This window comes from Poromitra crassiceps (genome assembly GCF_964638095.1).
Source record: "Poromitra crassiceps genome assembly, chromosome: 3".
Lineage (NCBI taxonomy): Eukaryota > Metazoa > Chordata > Actinopteri > Beryciformes > Melamphaidae > Poromitra > Poromitra crassiceps.
The window spans coordinates 11,407,801-11,433,865 of NC_139625.1; the positions used below are offsets into that span (position 1 = coordinate 11,407,801).

General features: G+C 42.5%; 2 protein-coding genes and 1 long non-coding RNA gene across 4 annotated transcripts in view; 2 read left to right on the forward strand and 1 right to left on the reverse strand.

The window, feature by feature from the left end:
- Positions 1-3,907, forward strand: part of LOC310774190 (uncharacterized protein) — a gene marked incomplete at its 3' end in the record, with an annotated part of 36,643 nt that extends 32,736 nt beyond the window's left edge. Inside the window, exons 4-5 of the mRNA XM_083634260.1 lie at positions 3,636-3,701; positions 3,852-3,907. Coding sequence (XP_083490386.1) covers positions 3,636-3,701; positions 3,852-3,907 — 122 coding nt within the window. The remainder of the gene's footprint in view (positions 1-3,635; positions 3,702-3,851) is intronic.
- LOC310774127 overlaps positions 1-8,970 on the forward strand; it is a 47,982-nt gene extending 39,012 nt beyond the window's left edge. Inside the window, exons 2-3 of the long non-coding RNA XR_014552581.1 lie at positions 7,672-8,091; positions 8,644-8,970. This is a non-coding gene — a long non-coding RNA (uncharacterized lncRNA). The remainder of the gene's footprint in view (positions 1-7,671; positions 8,092-8,643) is intronic.
- Positions 8,971-16,900: 7,930 nt separating this feature from the next.
- sonb (SON DNA and RNA binding protein b) overlaps positions 16,901-26,065 on the reverse strand; it is a gene marked incomplete at its 5' end in the record, with an annotated part of 44,793 nt that continues 35,628 nt past the window's right edge. Inside the window, 5 exons of one of the 2 annotated variants that reach the window (XM_083633461.1) lie at positions 16,901-17,012; positions 17,784-17,885; positions 18,918-19,033; positions 19,669-19,737; positions 21,578-21,725. In XM_083633461.1, coding sequence (XP_083489587.1) covers positions 16,935-17,012; positions 17,784-17,885; positions 18,918-19,033; positions 19,669-19,737; positions 21,578-21,725 — 513 coding nt within the window. In that variant the 3' untranslated portion in view covers positions 16,901-16,934. Of the gene's footprint in view, positions 17,013-17,783; positions 17,886-18,917; positions 19,034-19,668; positions 19,738-21,577; positions 21,726-23,250; positions 23,326-26,065 lie in introns of those variants that run through there. The other variant, XM_083633460.1, reaches the window with a different exon arrangement.

A 26,065-nucleotide genomic window follows, 5' to 3' on the forward strand; every position in this document is an offset into this window, starting at 1 on the left:
GTGCTGTACTGTGCCACATAGGCCGCAATGCATTTTAAAACAGTCATATAATTTCTTTAATAATTACTATGTAAACACTGAACACGCACAAATAACGATGAGACTCTCTTCTATCATCTGCAAAAAAAAGTTTATTGATCCCATTTTCCGTTCTTTAGTTATCAGCCGGAGAAGATAGCTTGATTTAACAAAAAAGAGCAGTTTTTTTCTAGAAGCTGAGATAATGGCCCTTTTGTGAAATTAAACATTTCAAACACATCACTGACTCTGAAGCTAATTTTCTGATGTAGTCACACCTCAAAAATAATTTCCTTCAATAAAACAGTGAAGGCCAGGGAATTTTGTTTGGCAGAATAATATTTTTAGCTGCAACCAGCAGCGCTGGCCCCTGCGTGCGCTGCTGGTTGCAGCTTCTTGCTGATCTTGATTTGCTGCTGGTGGGCATCGGATATTCTGGCTTGCGTTTGCCAACCCTGTCCTGCTGCCTGGGTCTGTCTGGGTCAGTGTTGTGTGCTGCTCTGCGTGCCCCCCCCCCCGCCCCGCCCCGCCCCGCCTCAACTGCACACTCCTCCTGTATGGGAGGTGGCTCTCTGCTGAGTTTGCTCTGCACTGTGAAGGGTGCGCGACATCCAGCTTTTTCCGCGTGTGTTTGTCACCGGCTACTACTGTATGCTTCCAGTTGAGAATAATAACGGCTGATCATGCGAATGGGCTGTCGCAGCCGACACAGAGGTGCTCAATTGTGACAGCAGATTGGCTGCTGCAGGGGCACAGCTAACGTTATATGCTTCAATGAAGCAGCTGCATACGGACGGATGCGATGCGATTTCCTTTTCCCCAACGACTTCTTCTGTGTGTTTTACTCCACTTTCTCTCATCTGGAGTGCGCTGTCGCCACCTAAGGGTTCTGTAAAATAGGTTAGACACATTCAATAGCTCTCATATTGTAAGAGGCGATGTAAGAAGCTGAGATCGACACCCCCCCGTCAAAAAAACAATTTCGAGTTATTGACGCCATTTGGCGTCGCTGGCACTCTACGGTAAATTTCTAATGACGCCATATGGCGTCGCTGGCACTCAATGTGTTAAGTTAAGTTATCCTTTATTTATCCCCTTGGGGAAATTCATCCTCTGCATTTGACCCATCCTCTACTAGGAACCTTCCTAGAACTAGGAGTTGCGGCTGCTGTAGGTGGCCCGATTGCCATGATTGTTGGTGCGGTGATCAGTAAGTATTTTTATTTTCTGTAAGTTTTCACATGTGGGTTAAGTTCCTAATCAGAAGCTACATGTTATTACCAATGTGCCAGTTTCCAGTTTAAGGTATACCACGGTTTGAAAAAGTCACGGTTCCGAAACCCCTAATATTTTCCATCATAACGTTCAGACGGTATCAGCTCATCAGCTATTTTTTGGCAACAGTTCTGCTAGTGCGAGCTGCTGGCCGTTAGCTACAGGTCGCTAGTTGACAAGAATCAGATATACACACATACTGTTCACCAACAGAAACGTTACACCGCACGGTGAACGCTGCATTTGGACACCTAATGCCCAAAACAACATGTGGGACTAGACAGGAAGTGGTTCGATTTTGCTGCTTCAAGTTAACCAGGGCGAGACAGGAAGTAGAGCGATTTTGCCTTCAGAGTAAAAGCGTAGATTGTGAACCTTTTGAGAAAAGTTGGAAAAAAGCTGTCTTGGTCTGTGCAGAGCAACATAAATGGTTAGAGATGTATAAAAAATATACTATAATAGTATAAACACACCACACATCGTCCAGTCTTCAGAAAATAATTAAATCATTGAGGTTCTATATCAGGGCTTTTCAAAGTCTGAGGCTCTGGGCCTCCCCTCACACACCTATGATGGGATCAGGGTTTTTGTGTTTTGATCCCAACAATTATTTGATCTCAACAATTGAGACAACATAGCTTCATAGAAAAGGCTCGGTCTCACTCTGAAGGCATCATAGCTTCATAGAAAAGGCTCGGTCTGAAGTCCTTTGTTTCTGACTCTGGGAAAGTGGGAAAAACAGTACAATTTCCCAATACTAGGGATGTCACAATATATCGTCCCACAATATATCGCGATATCAAAAAGTGACAATATGTATCGTTGAGATGAAATCTCATATCGCGAGAAAAAGAAGCTGAACATGGTGGCGCTGATCTGCATCTGATTGCATGCTTGCTTTGTTTGAACAGACGAGGGACGTTACAGACACGGAGGATGAAAATGGTGAAATTACTCAAATTAGCGTGGAGGATGCCCCCTCAACTTACAAATCGATCGCAAAAAAATATTGTTAAAATATCGTATCGTTATCATGAACCCAATATCGTGTATCGTATTGTATCGTGAACTGAGTGTATCGTGACACCCCTACCCAATACTACTGTATCTGAAGTGTACCTTTAACCAAATCACACACATTTAGGTTATTGTATGTGATCTCCTTTTAATAACTTATCTAATAACTAATGTAATGTTGTTATAAAAAAAAAAAAAACTAAGCTAAACTAAACTTGTACCACTATTCCTTCAGAAGATGTAGGTGTCATAGACTGTGTTGCATAGTTGATTGCTCTATTGCTGACAAAAATGTGTTATTGTAAGTCGCTTTGGATAAAAGCGTCTGCCAAATGATAATGTAAAATAAAATACATTTAAGACTTTGACATAGATTTTACTTTTTTTAAACCAATTTTACATATAGGTGTGCAAAACCACGATACCGTGAAACTGTGGTATTTTTGCCAATCAAAATCTCATACAGGCACATCCCTACATGTTATACAAATTTACATATTTGGCTGTTGTGCTTTGTTTTAGAGAGTGTGTGTGTGTGTGTGTGTGTGTGTGTGTGTGTGTGTGTGTGTGTGTGTGTGTGTGTGTGTGTGTGCGTGTGCGTGTGCGTGTGTGTGTGTGTGTGTGTGTGTGCCTGGAGGCAGACATGCCAAAAGATGACACCAAACATACAAGATACTTTATTAGTGCCACGCAAAACAATGTTGGTGGTAAATGTTTGGTACAGCATGGTGGCCCAGTTCCAGTGCAAAGAAAGAGACAAAACAAACACAACGTTACGGCACACACAGAGAAAACATACAAGCAGCAATAGAGGTCCAGGTGGTTTGGGGGTGTGTGTGTGTGTGTGTGTGGGGGGGGGGGTCTAGTTTGGGTAGTTGAGTGTTCTGACTGCTGTTGGAAAAAAGCTGTTTTTGAACTGGGTGGTTTTGGTGGATATGGCCCTATAGCGCCTTCTAGAGGGGAGGAGCTGGAAGAGGTGGTGGGCTGGGTGGGAGGGGTCACTGGTGATTTTAGCTGCCCGGTTAGAGGTTTGTTTTATGAATAATGAGTTGACTGGGGGAAGGTCACGCCCGATGATGATGGAGGCAGAGAGATCCCCCCACAGACACCCCCACCCCCCCCCCCCAGACAGACAGACACCCCCCACATCGATATTGGTATCGATATCCATATTGATATCCAACCAATCTATTGTACTATCTATAGTATGTATCCAACACAAGGGGCCGGAGTCCCACCAAACTAGATGATCAGGCCTTGTGCTGCTTAGTGGCCTGATAATCTAGTTGATGAAATATTGCCTTTCTGTTTGTGTTTCATTTCAGTACCTGAGGTGCTCCCGCTTGTGAAAAGAATCCCGGCTTGGTTGAAGAAAAAGCCCGATGGAGCAGGTGAACATTTCCCGCCAAAACATAAGCCGCTTTCACACCGGCCTTGAAAGCGGTAAAAGACACGGAATATGTGATCTGATCCGCGCCTCCGATGTGAACGTGGTGAAAGCGGATTGGTGAATAATTGTGTTACGCCTTTCGTTCTGCCAGTGGAGGTAGCCATAGCACCGAATCACCCTCCACTCTGCCTCCACCTGAAAGGCTAGGAGCCGCGACCCGGAAGGGGTCATCCCTATGTTCCCCGGGTCCTTACCCCGCTCGCCGGGCACTTCTGGCTCATACTGAGCGCATTAGCGCCCGGCGAATGCAACGCATTTCCCATTTTACACTTTGCCATTTTCACGTCTAGGTCTAAAATGCTGGCTCCTACCTGAGTCTTCACGTGAAATGAAGACGCTATCCGATGTCAAACATCCTCTTCTTTTAATGACACCTAGTTGTTGCATCCAAATTGTTGCATAAAATCCACTTTTCTGTCGCTCAAAAACCGAAAACCATATATCTGGAGCACATCGAGCAACCCGGAACAACGACTCACTGTTTACTCAACAATGCCCCCCACACTTCCGAAATGGTATTGCACCTCCCATTTCTGCATTTGTGCCTGGAGGCAGACATGAAATATTGCCATTCTGTTTGTGTTTTATTTCAGAGCCGAGGTTGAAGTTCGGCTGAGGGGCAAATGATGAAGCAGGTGAGCATTTCCCACCAAAACATATTTAGAAGGAGTGGCATGTCTGACACATCTCAGTGTCTCATACTTGTCTTAAAGTCGAACTGAACCCGTTCGTCACGTGCATATGAGTCCGTTTCAGAATGAAAATATAGTTTGTCTAAGATGACAGGTTGAGAGGTGGGTCATAGTATCATATCGATGATTTTATTTGACAATTCTGGGTCTGGATTGGGTTTTGGCCAATCCTGGCGTGTTCCGCCTCAAAATCGAGTGGGATTCAGTGTGTTGTGGCGCTCCCCTCGGGAAGAGCCTTTTGACGGGAGGTTAGTGGCTGAGTGGAGCTCAGCGAGCCGCAGGCAGCCAGCTGCCTTCGTGTTGCCGAGCGGAGAGTGCAGCCCGTCGGCCTGGAATCCCCCCGAAGTGCGACCCCTGACAACCAAGCTCTCGGATGCCATTATCGCTGCTGTAAATACGATATCCCTGGAATGCGCGTTTTAACGAGCCAGTTACATTTCTTTGCATTCTTAGAGATTATAGTTTTTTGTTCATGTTTCTAACAATTGGCCAAGATAGTAGTTAGTTTATGGGATAGGAATTCTGCCAGATGACAGGCACTAGGCGCCATTTTCTACTTCATTTGGAAGAGAAAATTATCCTGAAATGAAAATTTGATTGACAGCTGCATGTCGTGATATGATTGGTTGAAATGGGGTAGAAATTCGATAGTACTAGGTGACGTCAGCAAACTGTAGATTACTGGTATCAATGAAATCTTGAAAAATGAAATTTTGATGTGAAAAAGTGTGAAAAACTAAAGAAATGAGATTGTTGTGATTTTCTTTGCATACATCATTAAATAGTAGGTGCACTGCATACCCAGGTATTTGAACTAAAAGAAAATAAAAGTCATTTTTGGGTTCAGCTCGACTTTAAGTGTAAAATACTCATTTTCTATATTTGATCAATATTTGTCGACTGCATGAACATGTTAAAATTTCAGTAGAATGAAGCTTTCTGGAGAGCTTCCATTGCCATGTTTTCACAGGAAGCCAGTTGGTAGGTTTTTACAGAGCGCCAACCAGAACGTTACGTTATGCAAGGAGGGGAAGCTGCTAGTGTTGCCAACTCTTTTCCAAATGGCATCACAAGCTAATTTGCATATCAATATAGGACGAGTCAGCGTGACATCACAACCACCCAGAGTTGTGCCAAACAAACTCATACTAGGGGCTCGAGTCTGAAGTATAATATATGCATGTCATGTTATTAAAGTTGTGTGAACTGTCAGTTTTTAAAATAAAGTATATTTTTAGTAAACAGCACAGCCGGCTAGAGTGAGACACTCAAGGCTGGCTCCATAGAGAGCCGCAGGGATGACGTATTTTTGTAGTCAGAACGCGGAAGTCCCGTACTTCCTGGTTCTTCACTGTTTCTGTCTATGAGATTTTTGAATGCGTTTTTGCCGCGATGCTTCAAATAAGGTCTCTGGGCAATGCAAGCTTAATCAAACGCGATCAGTCGGATAATCTTCACACATGAGGACCACTTTCATGAGTTTTGTAGCGTAAATGCGAGCCCTAGAAGTAAAAAGCTCGAGCTAAGCTAATCCAGAACTACACACTGTCGCATAGGCTTCCACGTCACGTCAGCAATCAACCTGGACTGTTGTTGATGTGCACTGATTACCCCGGGCTGAACGGGCTGAACCAGGTGAGGGAAAGAGAATTTCCGTGTTCGTCCTTTGAAGTGATGACGTTATTGACGTATATCCCCATCTACTCAACAGTGTAGTCTCATTGAGTCGTTTGCTAGCTAGCCGCCCTTTTAACGGCACGTAAAAGCTTCAAAACTCATAAAAGTGGTCCTCATGTGTGAAGATGATATTACTAAACACTGGTTCGCGTTTGATTAAGCGTGTGTTGCCCAGAGACCTTATTAGAAGCATCGCGCCAAAAACCCATTCAAAAATCCCATAGGCGAAAACAGTGAAGAACCAGGAGTGTTAGCATCGATGATTTCCGGACTCGGGGATTGCAAATTTGCATAATAGATTATGGGTGCAACACACTTTGAAACACCGGCAGAAAGCCCACAATCGCACGCAGCTTCATTCCAGCTGAGCTCACAACCGAAACGAACGAGCCCCATGCAGACTCGCCCAAAGAGCGGCCGACAGGCAGAGCCTCGCTTGTACCGCTGCAGCCACGGAGGGAGGAGAACACACACGGAGGGAGGAGTTTGAAGGAGAGGGGGGTTTCCTGCTGCTATGGAGGAAATTACTGTTCAAAACTATTGTTTAGATGTCTGACGTCTTACGCCAAAAATAAATGGTTAAAGTGACTGTTCTATCGAATTTCACAAAAAGCCATTTATCTCAGCTTAAATTTTCAGACGCTGAAACCATGCTGTATTCAACTGCTAATGCCTACATAACTACTAACTCTACAAACTAACTCTTTTAGACAGAGAAAGCACACATTCTATCAGTTCTTTTGAGATATTTTGTGTTCACAAAATCTTAGCAGAAAAGAATCCTCGGCTCTTGAAAGATGAGACAGAATCCTCAAAAAAAAACCTTGGCAGAAGCTACCTACAGTATTGAAAAAACGGCTGGCAGTGAATGTGTTAAGAGCAGATTTGGCATACGCCGTTAGAAATTACAAGCAAACCCTATCCTGCTGCTCTCAAGGTGTGTGTCAGACAGGCAGAGAGAGAGAGAAAACCCGGGAGCAGCCGCACCAACTTATAGGCAAAGTACATTTGGATTCAAGTGTCGCTAGTCGCTTTTGAGAAATAAAGTCGCCAGGGGGGTCTGAAAAGTAGCTAAATATAACAACAAAGTGGCAACACTGGAAGCTGCTATGTTGTTCCCTCCACTGATTGTGTGTGTGTGTGTGTGTGTGTGTGTGTGTGTGTGTGTGTGTGTGTGTGTGTGTGTGTTACAGACAAGCCAGAGCCAGATGACGAAACGAGACTACAGTAACACTTTCAAATGAATGACGTCATTTGGTTCAGTGTGCTCTCTCTCTCCCCCTCCCTCCTGATGACATCGTCAGTAGGACAAAAATTGGAACGGAGAACAAACAAACATTGCCCCTTTTATAGATGGATAGGCTAAATACTAACACTTAGAGAGAGAGTAGCCTATAGCTCCTCCATGCCCTGAAGAAGGCCGAGAGGCCGAAACGTTGGCATTATTTGTGACATGGCCAAATAAATTGGTGAAATTGAGAGCTCCTTTGTCCTGAAGTTTTGTGAGTGCTACCTTGTGCCATTGGTACTTTGCTTCAGTAGCCTATAGCTGTTTGCCATGGGGAAGAGGGAGGAAAGGGTTACGTTTTATTTTTTAAGTTAGAGAGAGGGGGGGAGGGAGTTTGGTCAAGCGGGCAAAGTTTAGGCTGAAAAGAATGTACCAGAAGCATATATTAGACAACAAGGAATAACACGGACAGGACAGAGTCTCATGCCGGCGACTTAGAAACAATGCGTGACAATTTATACTCACAATGTTCACAATATAATCATTTACGATTTCCAAAGTGGCAAAACTGCGGTATTTACACTATCTCATTATGTTCAATGATGACGGTCTAGGGTCATTCCAAGACTTGAAAGAAATATTTGATTTACCAGGATCCTCCTTTTTTTATTTACAGCACCGCTATGCGAACATATGGGGTTCCATGGAGTCAACCAATACCCATTCACCCACTTGTAGAAATTGTAACAAACTTTAAACTTCAAAGGGGCTTTGTTTCAAATTTGTATGGAAAAATCCAACAAAAATCAAGTGTTTCATTAGGTATTGTTACTGTGTGGAACATAGACCTCAAAAACTATGAACAGAACATAGATTGGAGGAGAGTTTGGAGTAACATTCCTTTCACATCAAGTAATTATCAGTTGCTGAATTATAAGTTTATCCACAGGTTTTATTTAACTCGAAGGAAACGGTGCCAACTCAAACTGACTCCAAGCCCCTTATGTTTATTTTGTTCACAAAATGAAATCGGAACATACTGTATGTACACGTTATGGGAATGCCCAGGCGTCCATATGTTCTGGACACAAGTGGCTAGAGCAATATCAGCTATAATGAATGTAACCATACCCTGTCTTCCAAATATGTTCATTTTGAATGATGATTCCTCTCTTACTTTATCATGTCATCAGAAAAAGACAATGTCCTGTGCAGTAACGGCAGATAAAAAAAATAGTAGCAATGAGATAGAAACACCCGCAAGATTTAAATGTACGATATTGGAGAGAGTAAACTATCAATTATAGCCACATTTGATGCATATGTTACTAGGTGAATGTGTATTGTATGTACACTTTATTTTACTTGTCATCAACTTTAGTTTACTTTCCTTTTTGTACCTTTCCATAAAATGGAAGGAGGGTAAAGATTTATATATATATTATAAAAATGAAAAGAAAAAAGAGGAGGGAAAGGTAAAACAAAAAACAAACCAAAAAAGAGCGATCCAAACGTAAGAGATATTGTTTACTATATAAGGTTTAATTAAATCTTTTTGGACTTATCAGAACTAAAAGCTCAGGCTACTGGGAGGGTGGGAGCGGGGAGGTTTAAAAAGAAAAGGGTCAAATATGATTTAGGTTTATAGGAGGGTCATTACTTTCCTGATAATTCATTGCAAAAAAAATAAAAATAAATGGTTGGTTGTTAGGTTGGGGTACAGCAGCACATTAATGTGCTTATGTTTTGTTTCTCTTTGACTTAATTTCTTGTGTGTAATTTAGGTGATGTACAGAAATGGATGTGAGCTTCGCATCTTATGTTTGTGTCACCCAGAGATGCTCACAAGTCATTTTTGCAAGTCCCAGTCAAATTTCAAGTCTTTGAGGGGCAAGTCCAAGTCAAGTCTCAAGTCTCTTACGGTTGTAATGAGTGTTTTACCATCTGCTGCATGCCATCCGGTCTGCTTAGAACACTATAGCTATGGAAATCAAAGCATGTATCATCACTCTTTATCTATTAGCATACAGTATCAACAGTGCAGCAGTTAAGCACATAATACACTTATAGCCAAAGGCATTCCAAAAACAATTGGATATGGACGAGTCATGAATTTGGAGAGAGAAAAAAATACAGACTGGCAGCCTATGCAATAAAGTTGTGTAGACTAATCTGATATGAATGATATATTGATATGATTGGTGTCAATTGAATTATATACTTTTATCACAAAATGCACAATTGTTGTGGAATGTATAGCTAAGCTGCCCCACTACATTGATTAGTGTGTGTGTGTCAGGGATGCAAAGTCATGGAGAGTGAAAAGGGTGACAGATACCAGGGCACTGAGGGCAGACACAAAACCACTCAGAAATCGTCCTATTTTGGGATGAAAAAGGTGACTGTCACCTAAAGGTATATAAACAGGCTTTAAACAGGCTATTGCAATGAAATGTGAAAAAAATCACAATGAAAGCTTTCCTTTAAAGTTAATAACTGGATTTTACAGACTCAGTTCCTGCAAAACAACACATCACCCCATCTCTGAAGTATTTGCACTATGTTAAACAGCTATGTTGTATATTGATGTATGTATGCTTTACTACCCCAACATTTTTGTGTTATTTGATGTGTAATGTATCCTCATATGCGAGCAAAAAGAAAAACCAATAAAAACTTGGTCACAAAAACAAACATGCAAATATATATAATTTATTTACGCTTCAGGCTTTTTCAGTATTTTCATGGCCTCATTCAAATTGAATGGGAGGAATGATGAAAGAATGAATCGGAACACTACAAACTCGTCTGACCTTAATTCATCCTCCGCCATTGGCGTCATGGAATGTCATTTAAGAGACGACTTTGACCGGAAGGGGAAACCAAATCATTATGGGGTTCATATTGAGTGTAACACCGACAGTATCCACCATCAAAGGCATTTATTCGGGTCAGGAGCTGTGAAGATGACTTAATTTACAAAAATGCCATTTCCTCCGCTTTCTGGTTAGAGACTGCTGATTTAGGTGAAAACAACCTACATTCAGGTGTCGATAACTAAACAACAGATGAAGGTAGAATCAAACTTTTGTTTTCATATGAAGGTCGAGGCTCTCTTCTTTCTTTTGGGATATTCAGTCTACGTAGCCATAGAAGAAAATATTCTGTGGGTCTTGGAAAATTATAGCTGCTGCGCAGCAATGGGTCGTGGCCGGGCAAGTCTCAAGTCTTTTAGCTATAGTCCAAGTCACGTCTCAAGTCTTTAGTCACAAGTCCAAGTCAAGTCTCAAGTCTCTTATGGATGAGCTTTCTATCATCTGCTGCATGCAATCCAGTCTGCTTAGAACACTGCAGTTCATGACAGGGCTGGGGCAGAAGGCAGAGCTGATGTTATGGAGAGGAAGGCTGAGCGATTTATAGATGACATCATCAGTGATGTCACAAAACTGATGACATCACTGATGACATCATCAGTGATCAGTGGAGATTCAAGATTTATTATGCAAGAATTTGCATTAGCTGTTTAAAGTACCATTTACAGTAAAACATTTTGATGCACTGTGGGCTCAATTTTTTATCTATCAAAAATCTGTTTGATAGTTTTGTGGAGGACAGCCTACCGATGCAGATGCTGGAGTTTGGTGTCGTTTGAAGAAAAACTGTGAGGAGTAGGGTTTAATTAGTTTTACAGTTTTGCTGTCTTTATACTTCATAATTGGCCATAGGTTGCAGCGTACAAAAGTTTCTCCTCATTTGAGCACACATTTCGGTGAAAGTGGCAAAGCCATAGCCCATATGCCTGATTTGTTATGAATTTTCAAAGTTTGAAACTTTAGACGGTCGCTGTAGCGCCACCATCAGGACTATAGGCGCCAAATTCACGTCAACTTAGTTTGGCATGGGACTGGACCTTTGTGCAAAGTTTGGTTTATATTCATGCATGGGAAGTCTGACTTCCTGGGAGAAGAAGAAGAAGAAGAAGATGAAGAATAATAATAATACAGGCAAATACAATAAGTGGCCCTGCCGCTTCGCTGGCCCGGCCACTAATGATCAAAAACCCTGGCGGTGGCTAGTGACTTTCTGAAAAACTGGTGGAGAATAAGTTAAGGGCTGAATAACCCCCCTGTTAGAACTAAGTGTAACATTTCTTTAATGTTGTACAAGTATAGAGGGCTGCAGAGAAAGTTTGAAAGTTATTCATGCTTTTATCTTTGGACTACTGCAGGGGTTCCCAAACTTTTCCGTCCAAGTACCACTATGGACCAAACCAAATTTCCCAGGGACCACTTCCACTGCGTATACCCCCCCCCCCCCATAAAATAAAACAATGTGATGTGTCCTTTAACTGTGTGTGTGTGTGTGTGTGTGTGTAGGAGCCATGTATGTGTTGTGTATTGGGTGTAGTGCATTACTGTAACTTATAGTAATTAGTGGGTGTGACAGGGGGTGTCGCTTACCTGGGAGGTGTGTGTTGTCTGTGTGCTGCACAAATGGAATACATCTACAAAATGCACTACTGGTCAAGGTGTGTTGATTTCCAGACAGATAGCCTCCCCAGCTTAGCCTCTCAGCAGCTACAAACATTTTGGAGGTGGTGCTACAATATATATACTATATAGCCTATTTATATATATATATATATATATATACATTACATTACATTACGTCATTTGGCAGACGCTTTTATCCAAAGCGACTTACAATAACACATTTTTTGTCCGCAATAGAGCAATCAACTATGGAGCACAGTCTATGACAACTACAACTTCTGAAGGAACAGTGGTACAAGTTTAGGTTAGTATATGTATATATATATATATATATATACACACATACATATATATATATATACACATATATATATATAAAAAAAAAGTATTAATAAAGAAAGAGAGAGAACGAAGTTAGATCAAGAAGGGCCCAGATGGAGCCTGAAAAGGTGAGTCTATATATATATATATCTATCTATATATATACTGTATATATATATATATAGTCTATATATATATATATATACACACACACACATGTATGTCTGTCACTGACTGAGTGATGAAGTTCAAGATACACCATTGGTCGGCCAGACGGTCCAGCCATGAACTAGGCTTTGATCTAATTTTGTTTATAGACTGATTATGGCCAAGACTGACTAATCAGTCTCTATTGTGGAATTCATCAATTGTTTTAAAAGTCTACAATGTCTGAAACAGCAAAAAAAAGCCCTTATGTCCATTTCTCTCCTTTTTATGGCTGTAATGTAATGTACCTACTACTATTGTAATGTAAAGTACCTACCACTATTGTAATGTAATGTACCTACTACTATCGCAGCAGTAACCCCTCGTTCACACCATACGCCGAAGCTACGCAGCGCTATGGCAGTTTCAATTTGGCGTCCTTGTTAACAGGCGAGACTATTCACACCAGCCCCACGCCACGCTGAAGCTATGCTGCAGCGATAGTTTCGGCTTCTGTTCTATTTATTTATATATTTATTTTCATGCGTGCAGCGCGCTGCACCCGAGCTGCCAGGCATGAAATCAAAGCAAGTTGTGAGTAGGGGGAGGGCAGCCCTGAGCGAAGCGCTGAGGAAATGAGTGCTTCTGGTGTGACCGGTTTAGCGCGGCACTCTCAGTCTGTTAAGCGCTGCTTCTGAATAGTATGGTAGAATAGCGCCTTGTGTAAACCGAGGCTAACCCTAACCATTTTTTTACTTGCCTACCCCCGAACCACAACAACCAACGTTCTTAAAATAAAAATGCAATGCATCATGTTTGAAGAGTTGTATAGTGATTCCTCTGTTCTGCGTCATGGCTCTCTGCTTTAGGGCTCACTTGTCCCATGTGCGAGCCGCACGTTCATTCACAGAACTTCCTGCTCCAAATGATGTCATAATGATGTCATTTGGTCCAGGAAGTTCTGCGAAGGAAGGTAGAGAGGGCAATAATGATAATGATGTAATAGTGATACGTCTGGCAAAACCGCTCCAAATGACATCATTTGGACCAGGAAGTTATGAATGGGGAGCTCTTGGTCCAGGCAAGATGGAGGCAAGTGAAGCACTGTTCATTTGCATATTTACTACTAAGCTGGTTGAAAATCGACAAAGTGGCTCTTTAATAACTCGTCGTCTCTGTTGTGTAACAAAGAAAATGGCCGACCACACTCCCAAAAAGCTTCAACCCAACGCCACAGAAACATAATGTGACTACATCAAAACAGTTTTATTCTTATTTACACTTTTAACCAGGTAAGTATCATAAAAATTAAGAATCTCCTTTAAAAGACACCTGGCGAAGAAAGCAGCATTAAGACAGACGTTGCGTAATGCACAATGTACAACAACTTCATAATAATCTAACACGTCAAATAACAACTCCATGGTAACAACGCATTATGTAATAATACAACAAAAGTTAATACAGAATAACCAACACATTTTGTAATAATCTGCTGCATTTTGTAATACACAGCCTGAACGCAATATGCAATTACAGTAATGGCCCTGCATGTTGTAATAAATGATATTGTGATGTTTATTACAACATGCAGGGGTTACACTTTCTTTTTACGATGGTTATTTTCTAATAACAATCACAATATGTTTATATATTTATATATTAGCCTATATAATAATTTAATATATTATATATTTAATATACATTATATATATTATATACCTAATGAAAATATGTTTATATATTCAATATATATTTAGTACCAAATGCAGGGACATTTATTATATATTGCGTTCAGGCTGTGTTTTACAAAATGCAGCAAATTAATACAAAATGCGGGTGTTATTACATAATGACGTGAAAATATATTATCTCTTGTCATGTTATTACATAATGCAGTGTTATGACAATGCTTGTTAAATCCAGCCATTAGCCAGTAACAGACTCTGCTCAGCTGCTACCAAAAGGTCAATCTACCTGACTGGCTTCAGAGACTAACAGGAAGTGTAAACACAATCGTAACCGATTGTGTTTACACTTCCTGTGGCAGAACTGATCCCTGCAGCCTGCTTCCAGTGAGTCACTATAGCTTTGACCAGAGAGACGATCTCTGGGGTTTGAGCAGGTAAAACAGCCGGCGTTTTGAACAGGAAGTCATAACACATACGTGTCAAGTGGGCGGGCCTACATAAGGTGAATAGTGGGGCTTTCATTAAGATCAGACAGTTCTGTCTACCTCTGATATTTAGGCTCCTCCCTGACCCCAGCAACATTAAAACAGTCTGGAAAACCATACAAAAATTGGTATTGCACCCTGACAAGAATAAAGTTGTGGGGCAAACACTGAATACTCACATTTAAAGATATTATATACCGGTACAAAATACTGTATCAGCTGTCAGCAGCTTGGATAAAAACACATGATTATGGGTGGAAACCATAGACTGTTTATGTTTCTCTGGGTGTTGGGTCTAAAATCACTTCTTTGTTCCATCCCCTTGCTATACAATTAACACCAGAGTGGAGACAAGGGGGCTGTCATTTAACCCATTGATACCTGATGCAGCATTTGTGTGTATCCCTTTAAGACCGCGAACCGCGTTGACGCGGTTTTAAAGGGATACACACACAAATGTGGGATATACACACAAATGCTGCATCAGGTGTCAATGGGTTAAAGGGACGAAAAAACCTAAAGTGTCCACCAAGTAAAACGAGAACAAAGTAAAATAGTTTGAACTATAGGAACAAAAATATAAAGGCAACATTTTTGTTTTTGCTACCATTTTCCACGAGTTGAAATAAAATATCGTAGACGTTTTCTATGCACACAAAAGGGTTACTTCTCTCAAATGTTCACAAATTTGTTTAAAACCGTGTTAGCGAGCACTTCTCCTGAACTGAAATAATCCATTCACCTGACAGGTGTGTCATGTCAAGATGCTGATTAAACAGCAGGATTTTTGCACAGGTGTGGCCTTGGGCTGCTGGTGACAATAACAGGTCACTCTAAAAAAGTGCGATTTTATCACACAACACAGATGCGACAAGTTGTGAGGGAGCATGAAATTGCCATGCTGACTGCAGGAATGTCGAGCAGAGCTGCCGCATGTGACTTGGATGTTCATTTCACCACCATAACGACACGGACAGACGACACGATGGTCAAAGTCGTCAGTGGCTATTCACATTATTACTTGCAGCCTTGGTTTTCACACTATATGACTGAGCTGCGACAGGGATCACACATCACAAGATATTTCACCAACGCAGTCTCACACAGGTCTGCTCATGGTGTAGCCTACATGTATTTCTAAAAAACACACTCGCACAACATAATAGGGGTCACTCTACCCAATTGGTTCAAAGTCAGTTATGAGTTATTAAGTTTACTGCTATCTCAAATATTATTTGGGGGTTCAATAAATAGATAATAGAATGTTTTTAGTGATGAATGTGTTTCGTTTTTAGTTTCAAACTTCCAATCATGGAAGTTGGAAAGCCTCATTAGTGTTTCGCTTGCACCTGCGTTTACCCTGCCTTTTTGACACAAAATAGCCCCCGTGAAAAGACTCTATTCGGTAGAATAGCCCATATACCTTCTCCGTGGTCCTCAGACCACTTGACTGGAGTAAAAAAAGACATTCTCCATTGGCTGTAGCCACGTCGATGGCTCTCCTAACCAGAGCAATCTAGTAAGAGAGTGGCGCCAGCGGAGGTCCAAAATGCATGACATGATGTAGCCAATGAACAGCCAGGAAGGGGGCTCGCGCCACGTTTAAATGCATAAAATAAAGCTGTTAATGATATACAATTTGATTCTTTAAACATCTAACCCTTTTAAAGTACATCACAAACGGTCCATTTTGCTGCAACTCGACAGCGCTGCTTAATCCAGAACCTTACTTCCGGGAACTTTTGTGAGGTAAAAAAAACTGGTCCATTTGAGCGAATGGAGATGTTGCAACTCTTCTATTATACGGCTCTGCTCCCGACACGACCAGATATTTAGCCTGCTATCTGCACCGTGAGCTCTCCAGTTGGGGGTGGGGGGGGGGGTTGTCGGCAGGCTCCACAAACGATCACAGAGGAGTATCATCATGTAATCTGAATTTAGCTTAAGCGCTCTCCAATGTGTTATGATGGCTTCAAATGGAGCTCATGCTGAGTTTATGTGGGTCAATTGACAGGCAACAGCTCTGGTGGACATTCACAGTCAGCATGCTTGCACGCTCCCTCACAACTTACATCTGCCTGCTGCATTGTGTTGTGAGAAAACCTTTATTGTGACCAGTCCAACAGGTCACACCTGTGCAATTATCATTAACATGCCACACCTGTCAGGTGGATGGATTAGCTTGGAAAAGGAGCAGTGCTCACTAACACGGTTTTAAACACATTTGTGAACAAAGTTTGAGAGAAATAAGCCTTTTGTGTGCTTAGAAAACACCTCTGAAATATTTTATTTCAACTTCTGAAAAATGGTAGCAAAAACAAAAACAAAAGTGTTGAGTTTATATTTTGTTCAGTATATATTATAGAGTCTGTGAGGTGGCGGTCAGTTCCATCATTGTGTGTGTGTGTGTGTGTGTGTGTGTGTGTGTGTGTGTGTGTGTCTAGGTAGAGAACAGTGGGCCAGTAGAAGCAGCAGTAAACACAGGTCCGGTGTAGAGTCCGGGTCCATCTGCAGGAACCTAGAAAGATGGAAACAAATGTCAACTAAAATGGCAGTCAGCGGAGCGCAAACCTCCACTAATGCTATGCAATTGTCAATATATGCATTTTTTTTATGAGAAGCAGAAGGAAGAAAAGTGAATGAGTTCTTCCTTGGTCCGTGACCAAACTTCCCACAAAGTTTCATGCAAATTGACTCATGAGTTTATTTTGAAGCCTATCTCCCCCAGGCCCTGCATAAGTTTATTTTGAAGCCTACCTCCCCCAGGCCCTGCATAAGTTTATTTTGAAGCCTACCTCCCCCAGGCCCTGCATAAGTTTATTTTGAAGCCTACCTCCCCCAGGCCCTGCATAAGTTTATTTTGAAGCCTATCTCCCCCAGGACCTGCATGAGTTTATTTTGAAGCCTACCTCCCCCAGGCCCTGTATGAGTTTATTTTGAAGCCTATTTCCCCCAGGCCCTGCATGAGTTTATTTTGAAGCCTACCTCCCCCAGGCCCTGCATAAGTTTATTTTGAAGCCTACCTCCCCCAGGCCCTGCATGAGTTTATTTTGAAGCCTACCTCCCCCAGGCCCTGCATGAGTTTATTTTGAAGCCTACCTCCCCCAGGCCCTGCATAAGTTTATTTTGAAGCCTACCTCCCCCAGGCCCTGCATGAGTTTATTTTGAAGCCTACCTCCCCCAGGCCCTGCATGAGTTTATTTTGAAGCCTACCTCCCCCAGGCCCTGCATGAGTTTATTTTGAAGCCTACCTCCCCCAGGCCCTGCATGAGTTTATTTTGAAGCCTACCTCCCCCAGGCCCTGCAGGGCCACTGTAGCTGCCATGGCCTTGGCGTGTTTCTTATTGGGACTGGCTGTCTGAGGCTGGTAGTCCACTCCGTTCACTGTCACCTACACACCACACAATGTTTACTTTCAGAGGCAAATAGTAAGAGGATACAGGAAATAACAATAGGATATGATTAAGAATAGAGAGGGGGGGGGGGGGTTATACAGCAAGCATACAACCAACATTAAAAAATTTTTTTGTCTGTTCCAACTAAAGCTGCATTCACCTATTATATCACCTGCGACCTCTTAAAGTTTTTCGCTGGCATCGAGTTTACATACAAAGTCAATGCAAACGAGCGATTGAGCGTATATTCGCCCGGGAGAAAAATCGCTGGGCGTCCGAGCGACAGAGACAGAGCATTAGGGAGAAAATACGCTCGTCGCCCCAGATGAAATATCCCAACTCGAGCGAAAATACGCTGGCATCAGTCGCTCGCTGTTCAACGCTGATTGGCTGCCGTGTGAGACCGAGTCAAGGATCACACTGGCTTGGAACAAACCGCTGGTTTATTGTGTGGCAACAAACTGCATTGACAGGCTGACAGCTGACATGAAGTGAAGTCTGTACTACCGGTATGGAGCTCGCGTTAGCAGCACACTGATAGGCTTAGCTTGTAAACAACGACGGTGGCTCGTAGTGGACAAACATCATGACATTGCGTAACGTTATAGCCCCCACATGTCCGTCAATTCGTGTGCCTGTTGATGAGCGATTTAAACAGAGCGACAGAGCGATTCCAAAGGGTTGAATCAAGCGACAGAGCGAAAAATAAATATCTCGGTGTGAACACAGCTTTAGTGAAAATAAATTTGTAGAAATGTATGTTAAAGCCATAATAACATTTAAAAAACAGAAACATCTATTTTGCATAAGACTTCACCCCCTTTGCCTCATTTAGGCTAAATTGCCATACTATAAACAAAATACATATTTTAGTCCATCCTACACACTAAAATCCCATTGAGTCCCATAAGATAGCTTTGTTAGCGAGAAAGACAATACAAATTAAAAGGAAAACATTGCCCAGCATATTGGACTGTTATTTAGTCCACCTACAGTACTGTGTACGCTCATATGGAGAACAGACAGACCTTGAAGAGAAAGTTCTTGCGGTGGTCAGGACCACTGTGGTGAACCATGACGAAGTCTGGCTGCATCAACCTCCTCTTATTACACAACTCAATGAGAGCGGACACCGGGTGCTTCCCTGTACAGACAGACACACAGTCAGTCAGACACACACAAACACAGACAGGTAACTCTAAAAAAATTACGACATAAAAAAATAAGCGGTACCGTGCTAATTTTTAAGGCCGTGGTCACTTTTCCGGCCCGTTTTGAATGCAACACTGAAAAACACCCACAGCCTTGAAAATGAGCAAGGCATTAAAGATTAATTGAACGATGAAATTGTGTATTGGCACACATGCCCATAACTGCGCTTTACAATTCACACTTTTCTATTTTAGGTAGCAAATGCAAGTAGAATGCTGGCACTGTCGAGCCCTGCCTACATGAAACTGCTCACAACAAGGTCTGTGGATTATCTTGAGTAACCGGGTCATGATTTCTGGAAAGAGACATTGCTGTTGAGTTTTTCAAATGTATTGAGCAGAGTGCCATCCAGTTCCATTGTATTGGAGAGAAGGCAGACATCTCTACAGCCGATATCTCCGAAACTCGGCAACTCACACTAAAACTATCTAGATGGATAAATAGCACTACAGGTAAGAGGAAAAATATGCATTTTTGATTTTGGAGTGAACTGTCCCTTTAAAGTTCTAGGACAATATTGAGGTTCTATTTGTACTAGGTACTGTATGCAGTGTGTGCATGCATTACCCATTAGATCCTTGGTCACCACCAGTCCTCCGGTCTGCTTCTGATGTTTCTCTCCTTCCGCAACTAGTCCTGAAAACACACACACACACACACACACACACACACACACACACACACACACACACACACACACACACACACACACACACACAGTCAGCTTTGTCATCAATGTTACTGCTATCATCCTCATCATCAACTTATCATCTTAAATGATGGGTATCAATAAAGGTGTAATGTGTGTAATACTTGGCCACATGATCCAAACTAGTAGGGGGCAGCATTTCACCTCCTAACACCCTCCAGTAGGGGGCAGCATTTCCCCTCCTAACACCCTCCTCCATGGGAAAACAATGCACTGCACCTTTCTTTTCTTTGAGCTAGATTGAGAATTCAAATGAGTCGGACCTGGTCTGGAAGCTACTGGCAGGCTGGCGTAGCCGACATCACCCAAATATGAATCACGTTAGTAACATTCGTAATGTAACCGAGCGTCCAATAGTCTGTTACAGTTGCGTTAGCTCAATTGCTAACGTTTCGTGTAGAGTGGATGAGAAAGCTAGTGCCATTAGCGCCGTGTTCCGGGACGTATAGTAAAATAAAAACACAGATTTGGGTGGTCTACTGTAAACCAGTTTGTTAGTGGATTATTCAAGCTCCTTAGTCAAGTAGAATCCCTTTGATAAATATGGGTAGTTTATTCCCGTTGTGAATTTTAACTATCCAACTATCTAGCAAACTCACCCATAAACTCTAAAATGACACAGTTGCCCTGCTCTATCTATCTGGTTCAATCCGGCCCAATCTCTCATATCCTGTGAGCCGTGTCTTTGCTTAATGTGACTGCTACTCAGAACACAACGTCCTAATAAGTGCATTTGTTTATCTGTCTGTATTGTACTCTTAGCTCTTAGGTTGAGCGTTGCTTCAGTGTATGGTGTGAACGGCCACGTAGAAGAACACCAGACCTGATCGTGTCTTTATGTGTCATTGAAATCCTTCCTTATTCAGCAGGACTAGGATAACTGCTCCTCTCTTTTTGACTGTATTTAAGTCCTAGCCTCTGTCTTGGCCAGTTGACGAAACATTCTACCAGCCATAAGCTATAGTCTATTCCTCCGCTTGCAAGCTACAATATATTCATCTGAGACCAACGTTTGACTCCAGAATGTTTATTGAAGTATTTTACATCAATTCCATTGCAGCAAAACGTCCGCCTCAGGAGTCTCTCTCCAGCTCTACTTCTTCTTCCTGTTCTGAGGGCAGACTCGACGCTACAGTGACTCACTAACGCCTAATGAGGTACGAGTGGTATTGCAGGAAAGGATGGACCGCTGCTAGCTGCTGCTAATGCTAATTTCAGTAGATATCTCTGCAACACAGCATACAGACGTCTTTGACATGACATCAAAACCGTTGTTTCTCAAGATCCTATTGATAATTTTAGTTCATTTTTGAACGTTTTAAACTTAAATTCTGGTGAAACCTTACACATTGCACCTTTAAGTGCCATAGTAAGAGTTTTAAGCAAATGTGGATGATTATCGGGATAATATTGTTAATCTCAATTATTTTGGACAGGATAATCGTGACCTGAAATTTTCATATCATCCCACCCTTCGGCCCGAGAGCCAGTTCTTTGGCTGTTGAAACGCTAAGAACGGTTCGAGATTAGGCACTGGCTCCGAACTCGCCCTGGAAGTGCCTTGGTCGGAAAGTGAGTCTCTCTTGGTGAGTTTAAATCGATAATGAAGGTTTTTGTGGCAGACTCAATTTGTTTGTCTTGATATTGATGTGTGGACTTTGCTGGATATACACTGAATTGTATTTAGATGTTATACATTGGTTTACTTTCTTGGAAAACAAGTCTCAATATCAGCATGACTTGGCACTTGGCAGTATGACCTCTGACCTTTGCGGTCGATCTTGAAGTCGATGACGATTGGCTCCACGGTGCCCTCTCGGTTCCTCCCCAGCCCCTCCCCCGTCCTCCAGCCCATCTTCCTCATCAAGAACTCGCCCACCCCTCCCGACACTGGAGCTGCCCTGAGGAACTGGTCCTGACCGAGAGACGCACACACACACATACAGAGACCGACAGACAGACAGAGAGAGAGAGAGAAAGAGAGAGAGAGAGAGAGAGAGAGAGAAAGAAAGAGAGAGAGAAAGAGAGAAAGAAAGAAAGAGGGTGAAATGGTAGGGGTTTAGTGAAGTGAAATAAGACAATGGGAAAGAGAAATAGAAGGGGGGAGAGAGAGAGCACAAAAAAGATAGTAAGGGTCCACCCCTCCAACATGTTGTCAATTTAAATACAAAGTTGTGTCTAAGGCTATGTTCACACTGCCAGCCCAAATCAGATTTTTTGCATAACCAGAATGGAGCCATATTCAAGTCTGAATAGAAAAAACAAACGTGGAAACTGATTATTGCGAATTGGAGTTAAAGTAACAGTTCACCCAAAAATGAAAATTCAGTCATTATGTAGGCTACTCACTCCCATGTCGATGGAAGGACGAGTGAAGTTTTTTAGTCCACAAAACAGTCCTGAAGTTTCACAGCAAAACACTGTTGCATCATTCTCCTAACAATTGAAGTGGATGGGGACCAACTTTCAAAACGTGGGGCCTTTTTATTAAAAATGGGAAGAAAAAAACAACAACATAAATTGGCTCCATACTGCTCATCTGAGCACAATCCAAGTCTCCAGAAGCCCAGAGATGTCTTTTTTATGTTTGAAAGGAGAATGCTGCAACGGTGTTTTGCTGTGAAACTCCAGGAATGTTTTGTGGACTAAAAAAACGTTCCCTATCCTTCCATCGGCATGGGAGTGAGTGGATCATGACTGCATTTACACCTGGGGGTGAAGTCTTCCTTTAAGCCATGTTCGGATGTGGTTTGCAATGGGATTCACATCAGATTTCGACACAGGCCACTCGCAACATGACGTGTGACATTCCATTCAGAGCGCCAGAAAAAGACAAACGAAACGAGACATTGCTGCATAGATCAATGTTCGTTCACGGTCGCTTATTTTCTCTGCTGCGAGCGACGGAGGAATTTGGCGCTGTGACTGGATAGTTCTATCGCGTGACGGCAAAGATGTTACTGCTCTGTTCTGCATTCAGCTGTTTGTTTTGGTTGCGTATTTGAAAAGTGTGGCATCAGTCAGGCTACTGTATGTAGCCTACACACACCTACATGGTTACAACCAATGTAGATAGCTTACATACTACTGAACTACACCCGCTAGCTAGCAGCAGCTAGCGGGTGCACTTCAGTCGAAAGAAATGGTTCCTACATGTATATGAAATTGCTCATCAGTGCATATCTTGAGTAACCGGGTCATAATTTCTGAACGAGACATTGCTGTTGAGTTTTTCAAATGTTTTTTTTTGCCGCTTTGAGCACCACAAGCCGAGTGCGTATCTCCAAAACTCGCCAAGATCCGGTCTCAAACAAATCGGATTTGCCTGCAGTCTGAACAAAGCCTACGTGGTACACACACGCACGCACGCACGCACAAACACACACACGCACGCACACACACACTGTAGCGATGTATATATAGCTGGTGTTGGTACGTACCTAGCCCCTCCTCTCCACCCCCTTCGTCGCCCCCGGCAACAGAGAGGGGGCCCGTGTCGGCGGCTCTGAAACAGTCTAACATATAGAGAGGTGAAAGTTCACGGGGTCAACGAGTGACCTCCGCCAACTCCCACCTCACCATCCCTCCCAAACCAGACCATCTGTCAAAGATGGCAGGGCAGACTAACGCTCTGGTTTTCCAAACCTCTGAGCAGTCCAGATTAGACCAGACCAGTCCAGAACAGATTAGACCAGACCAGACCTCCATCCTCCCTGTAGCACCCAATAATCTAATAATTTCCTGAGAATGTGATCATGACTGAAAATGTAATACATTTTGCACTTAACTTGATCGAAAATGCAATAAAACCGAATAAAACTCAATAATGTAATACATTGTCCTGACTGACCTCCTAACATTTTGTACCGATAATGTAATAGCTTTGTCTTTTCTTTTTCTTTTTAACTGATGTAATAATTTTGACGGATAATGTAATAGGTATGTTTTTGTTTTTCTCTAGATGTAAAGCGTGCAAGTATACAAATGGTATAATACTGTTAGTGTCATGTTAGACAACTGAAAACACTAACAGTGATTTCATGTTTGGAAATGTAAACTAGGCTTTATGTAGAATCTAAATTATAAAATGGATAGTTCCGGGCCTTGATTATGATTGGCTGAGCCGCGTTGTAAAATACTCTATAAATCCACACGTGTGACCGCATCACAATATTACTGTGCAAACAGCGTTTGTGTTGCTTTTGTTGTTGTCTGTGGATACATATATCCCATTTCTCTTAATCAGCCCTTCCGCGGGCAACGTTGCAGACAGAGTAGGAAGGCTGATCCGTAGCGGCTGCTTCCGGGACGCGGGTCGGGGTCTTAATCGGCCTCGGCTGGGTCTACTGGGCGAGGGTGTATGATGTTGAGAGACCCGAAACACCTTACGACCCCAGCTAACATCACTGATGACGCGTCCCAGCGCATGCCGAAGTATGTATATTCGAACGTAGAATTCTGGCCACCCTGCCAGTGGCACTTAGGAATAGTCTAGGTGACAACCAAGTATAGATTGGTGACGAGCTGGAGAGACAGTTGACGGCCGGAGAGACGGCACCCGGTACGGGATGGGTTTAGCACCCCCAGCCTGGCTCTCTCGTGAGGGAGAAATCCACAAACGCTACGGATTAGCCTCCCGAAAATCTGTAAACATCGGCGCGGCCTGGGGGCCTTCAGGCTAGAGCGAGGTGCTCGTCGCAGGCGAATGACGTGCAGCGCACAGGCCTTCTTGAGGCGTCCTCTGCCCATGCTGCGATATGGTAGGATTGCCTTTTAACCAGGGAGGGTCTGGTGAGACGAGGGAGGAGCGCGGCCGGGAGAAGCCCACAGAGCCTGAGCCTCCATGCACTGAAGGGTCTTTCAACACTGCGGCGTAGCACTAGCTCTATTGCAGCGGATAGGGTGTGATCAGCCCTTCCGCGGGCAACGTAGCAGACAGAGTAGGAAGGCTGATCCGTAGCGGCTGCTTCCGGGACGCGGGTCGGGGTCTTAATCGGCCTCGGCTGGGTCTACTGGGCGAGGGTGTATGATGTTGAGAGACCCGAAACACCTTACGACCCCAGCTAACATCACTGATGACGCGTCCCAGCGCATGCCGAAGTATGTATATTCGAATTGCATGCATGTGTGTTTTGTTTGGCAACCGCATTCTGCTTACATGTACTGTATGTTGCAGCAAAATAACAACATTGCTTGGTGAACAATTCTTATCAATATTGCATTTTTTGTTGTTGTTGTTCAAACCTTACCAGCTAGGCTATACGTAGTAACCGTTTGATAAAAGCATTGCGTGGTGTGCCTCAAACATCTCTCAACTATTGTAAATCAATGTAAATAAAAGGTGGCAAGGGATACGTTGTTATCAGGCAAACATGTATTAAATTAAAATCTCTATTAATTTGAAATGAACCCGCCCATTAACTATTCTGATAGGTCGTTATCTGTCAAAATTATTACATAATCAGTTTTGAAAATAAATGATCCACCTGAGAGGTATTACATTATCGGTAAAATGTATTATTACAATATCAGCCAGAACATTTATTACATGATTGGTAAAGTTATTACATTATTGGGTTTTAGTACATTTTCCAACATGTTGAGTGCAAATTGTATTACAGAAGATTCAATAAAAGTTTCTAGCATTATCACACTTTCAGGAAATTACTATATTATTGGGTGCTACACTCAACCTCTAACACCCCTCCCCCCCCCCCCAACACACATGCCTGTCATGCTGCAGAGTGCCTAAGTCATGCCCTCTTCCTGGTTCACCATGGGGCCTAGGGAGTGAAATTTTCCATTCATTTTCCCATTGACGATTAAAAAATCCTCATAAAGAGTTTTACTTGGACAAACCAAAGGATTCAGCTATATGTATGATATATGCATGTATTTACAGTATGTAATATATATATACAGTATACTGTATATGATGCTGTCAGAAATCCGGTGTCACTGCTTATCAATGAATCAGCACACAATCTCGATGGCTTGAGCCCGTCCTGTTGGCTAGCGCTGCCAACTGCTAGCTAACATTAAGCAGATATAAATGCTGCTATAGCTAGTATACGTAGTCTCCCGTGATTCTGAATACAACGGAATTGCTTGGTTTGTCCAAATAAAACTCTTTTTATAAGGATTTTATGAAACGTCAGGTAGATGACAGCGGAGGTAAATGTGCTGCATCACGATTGCTACTAGCCTGTCCAACCTCAAGATAGCGCTGCAATTCATTTCTATCTTAATTGCATC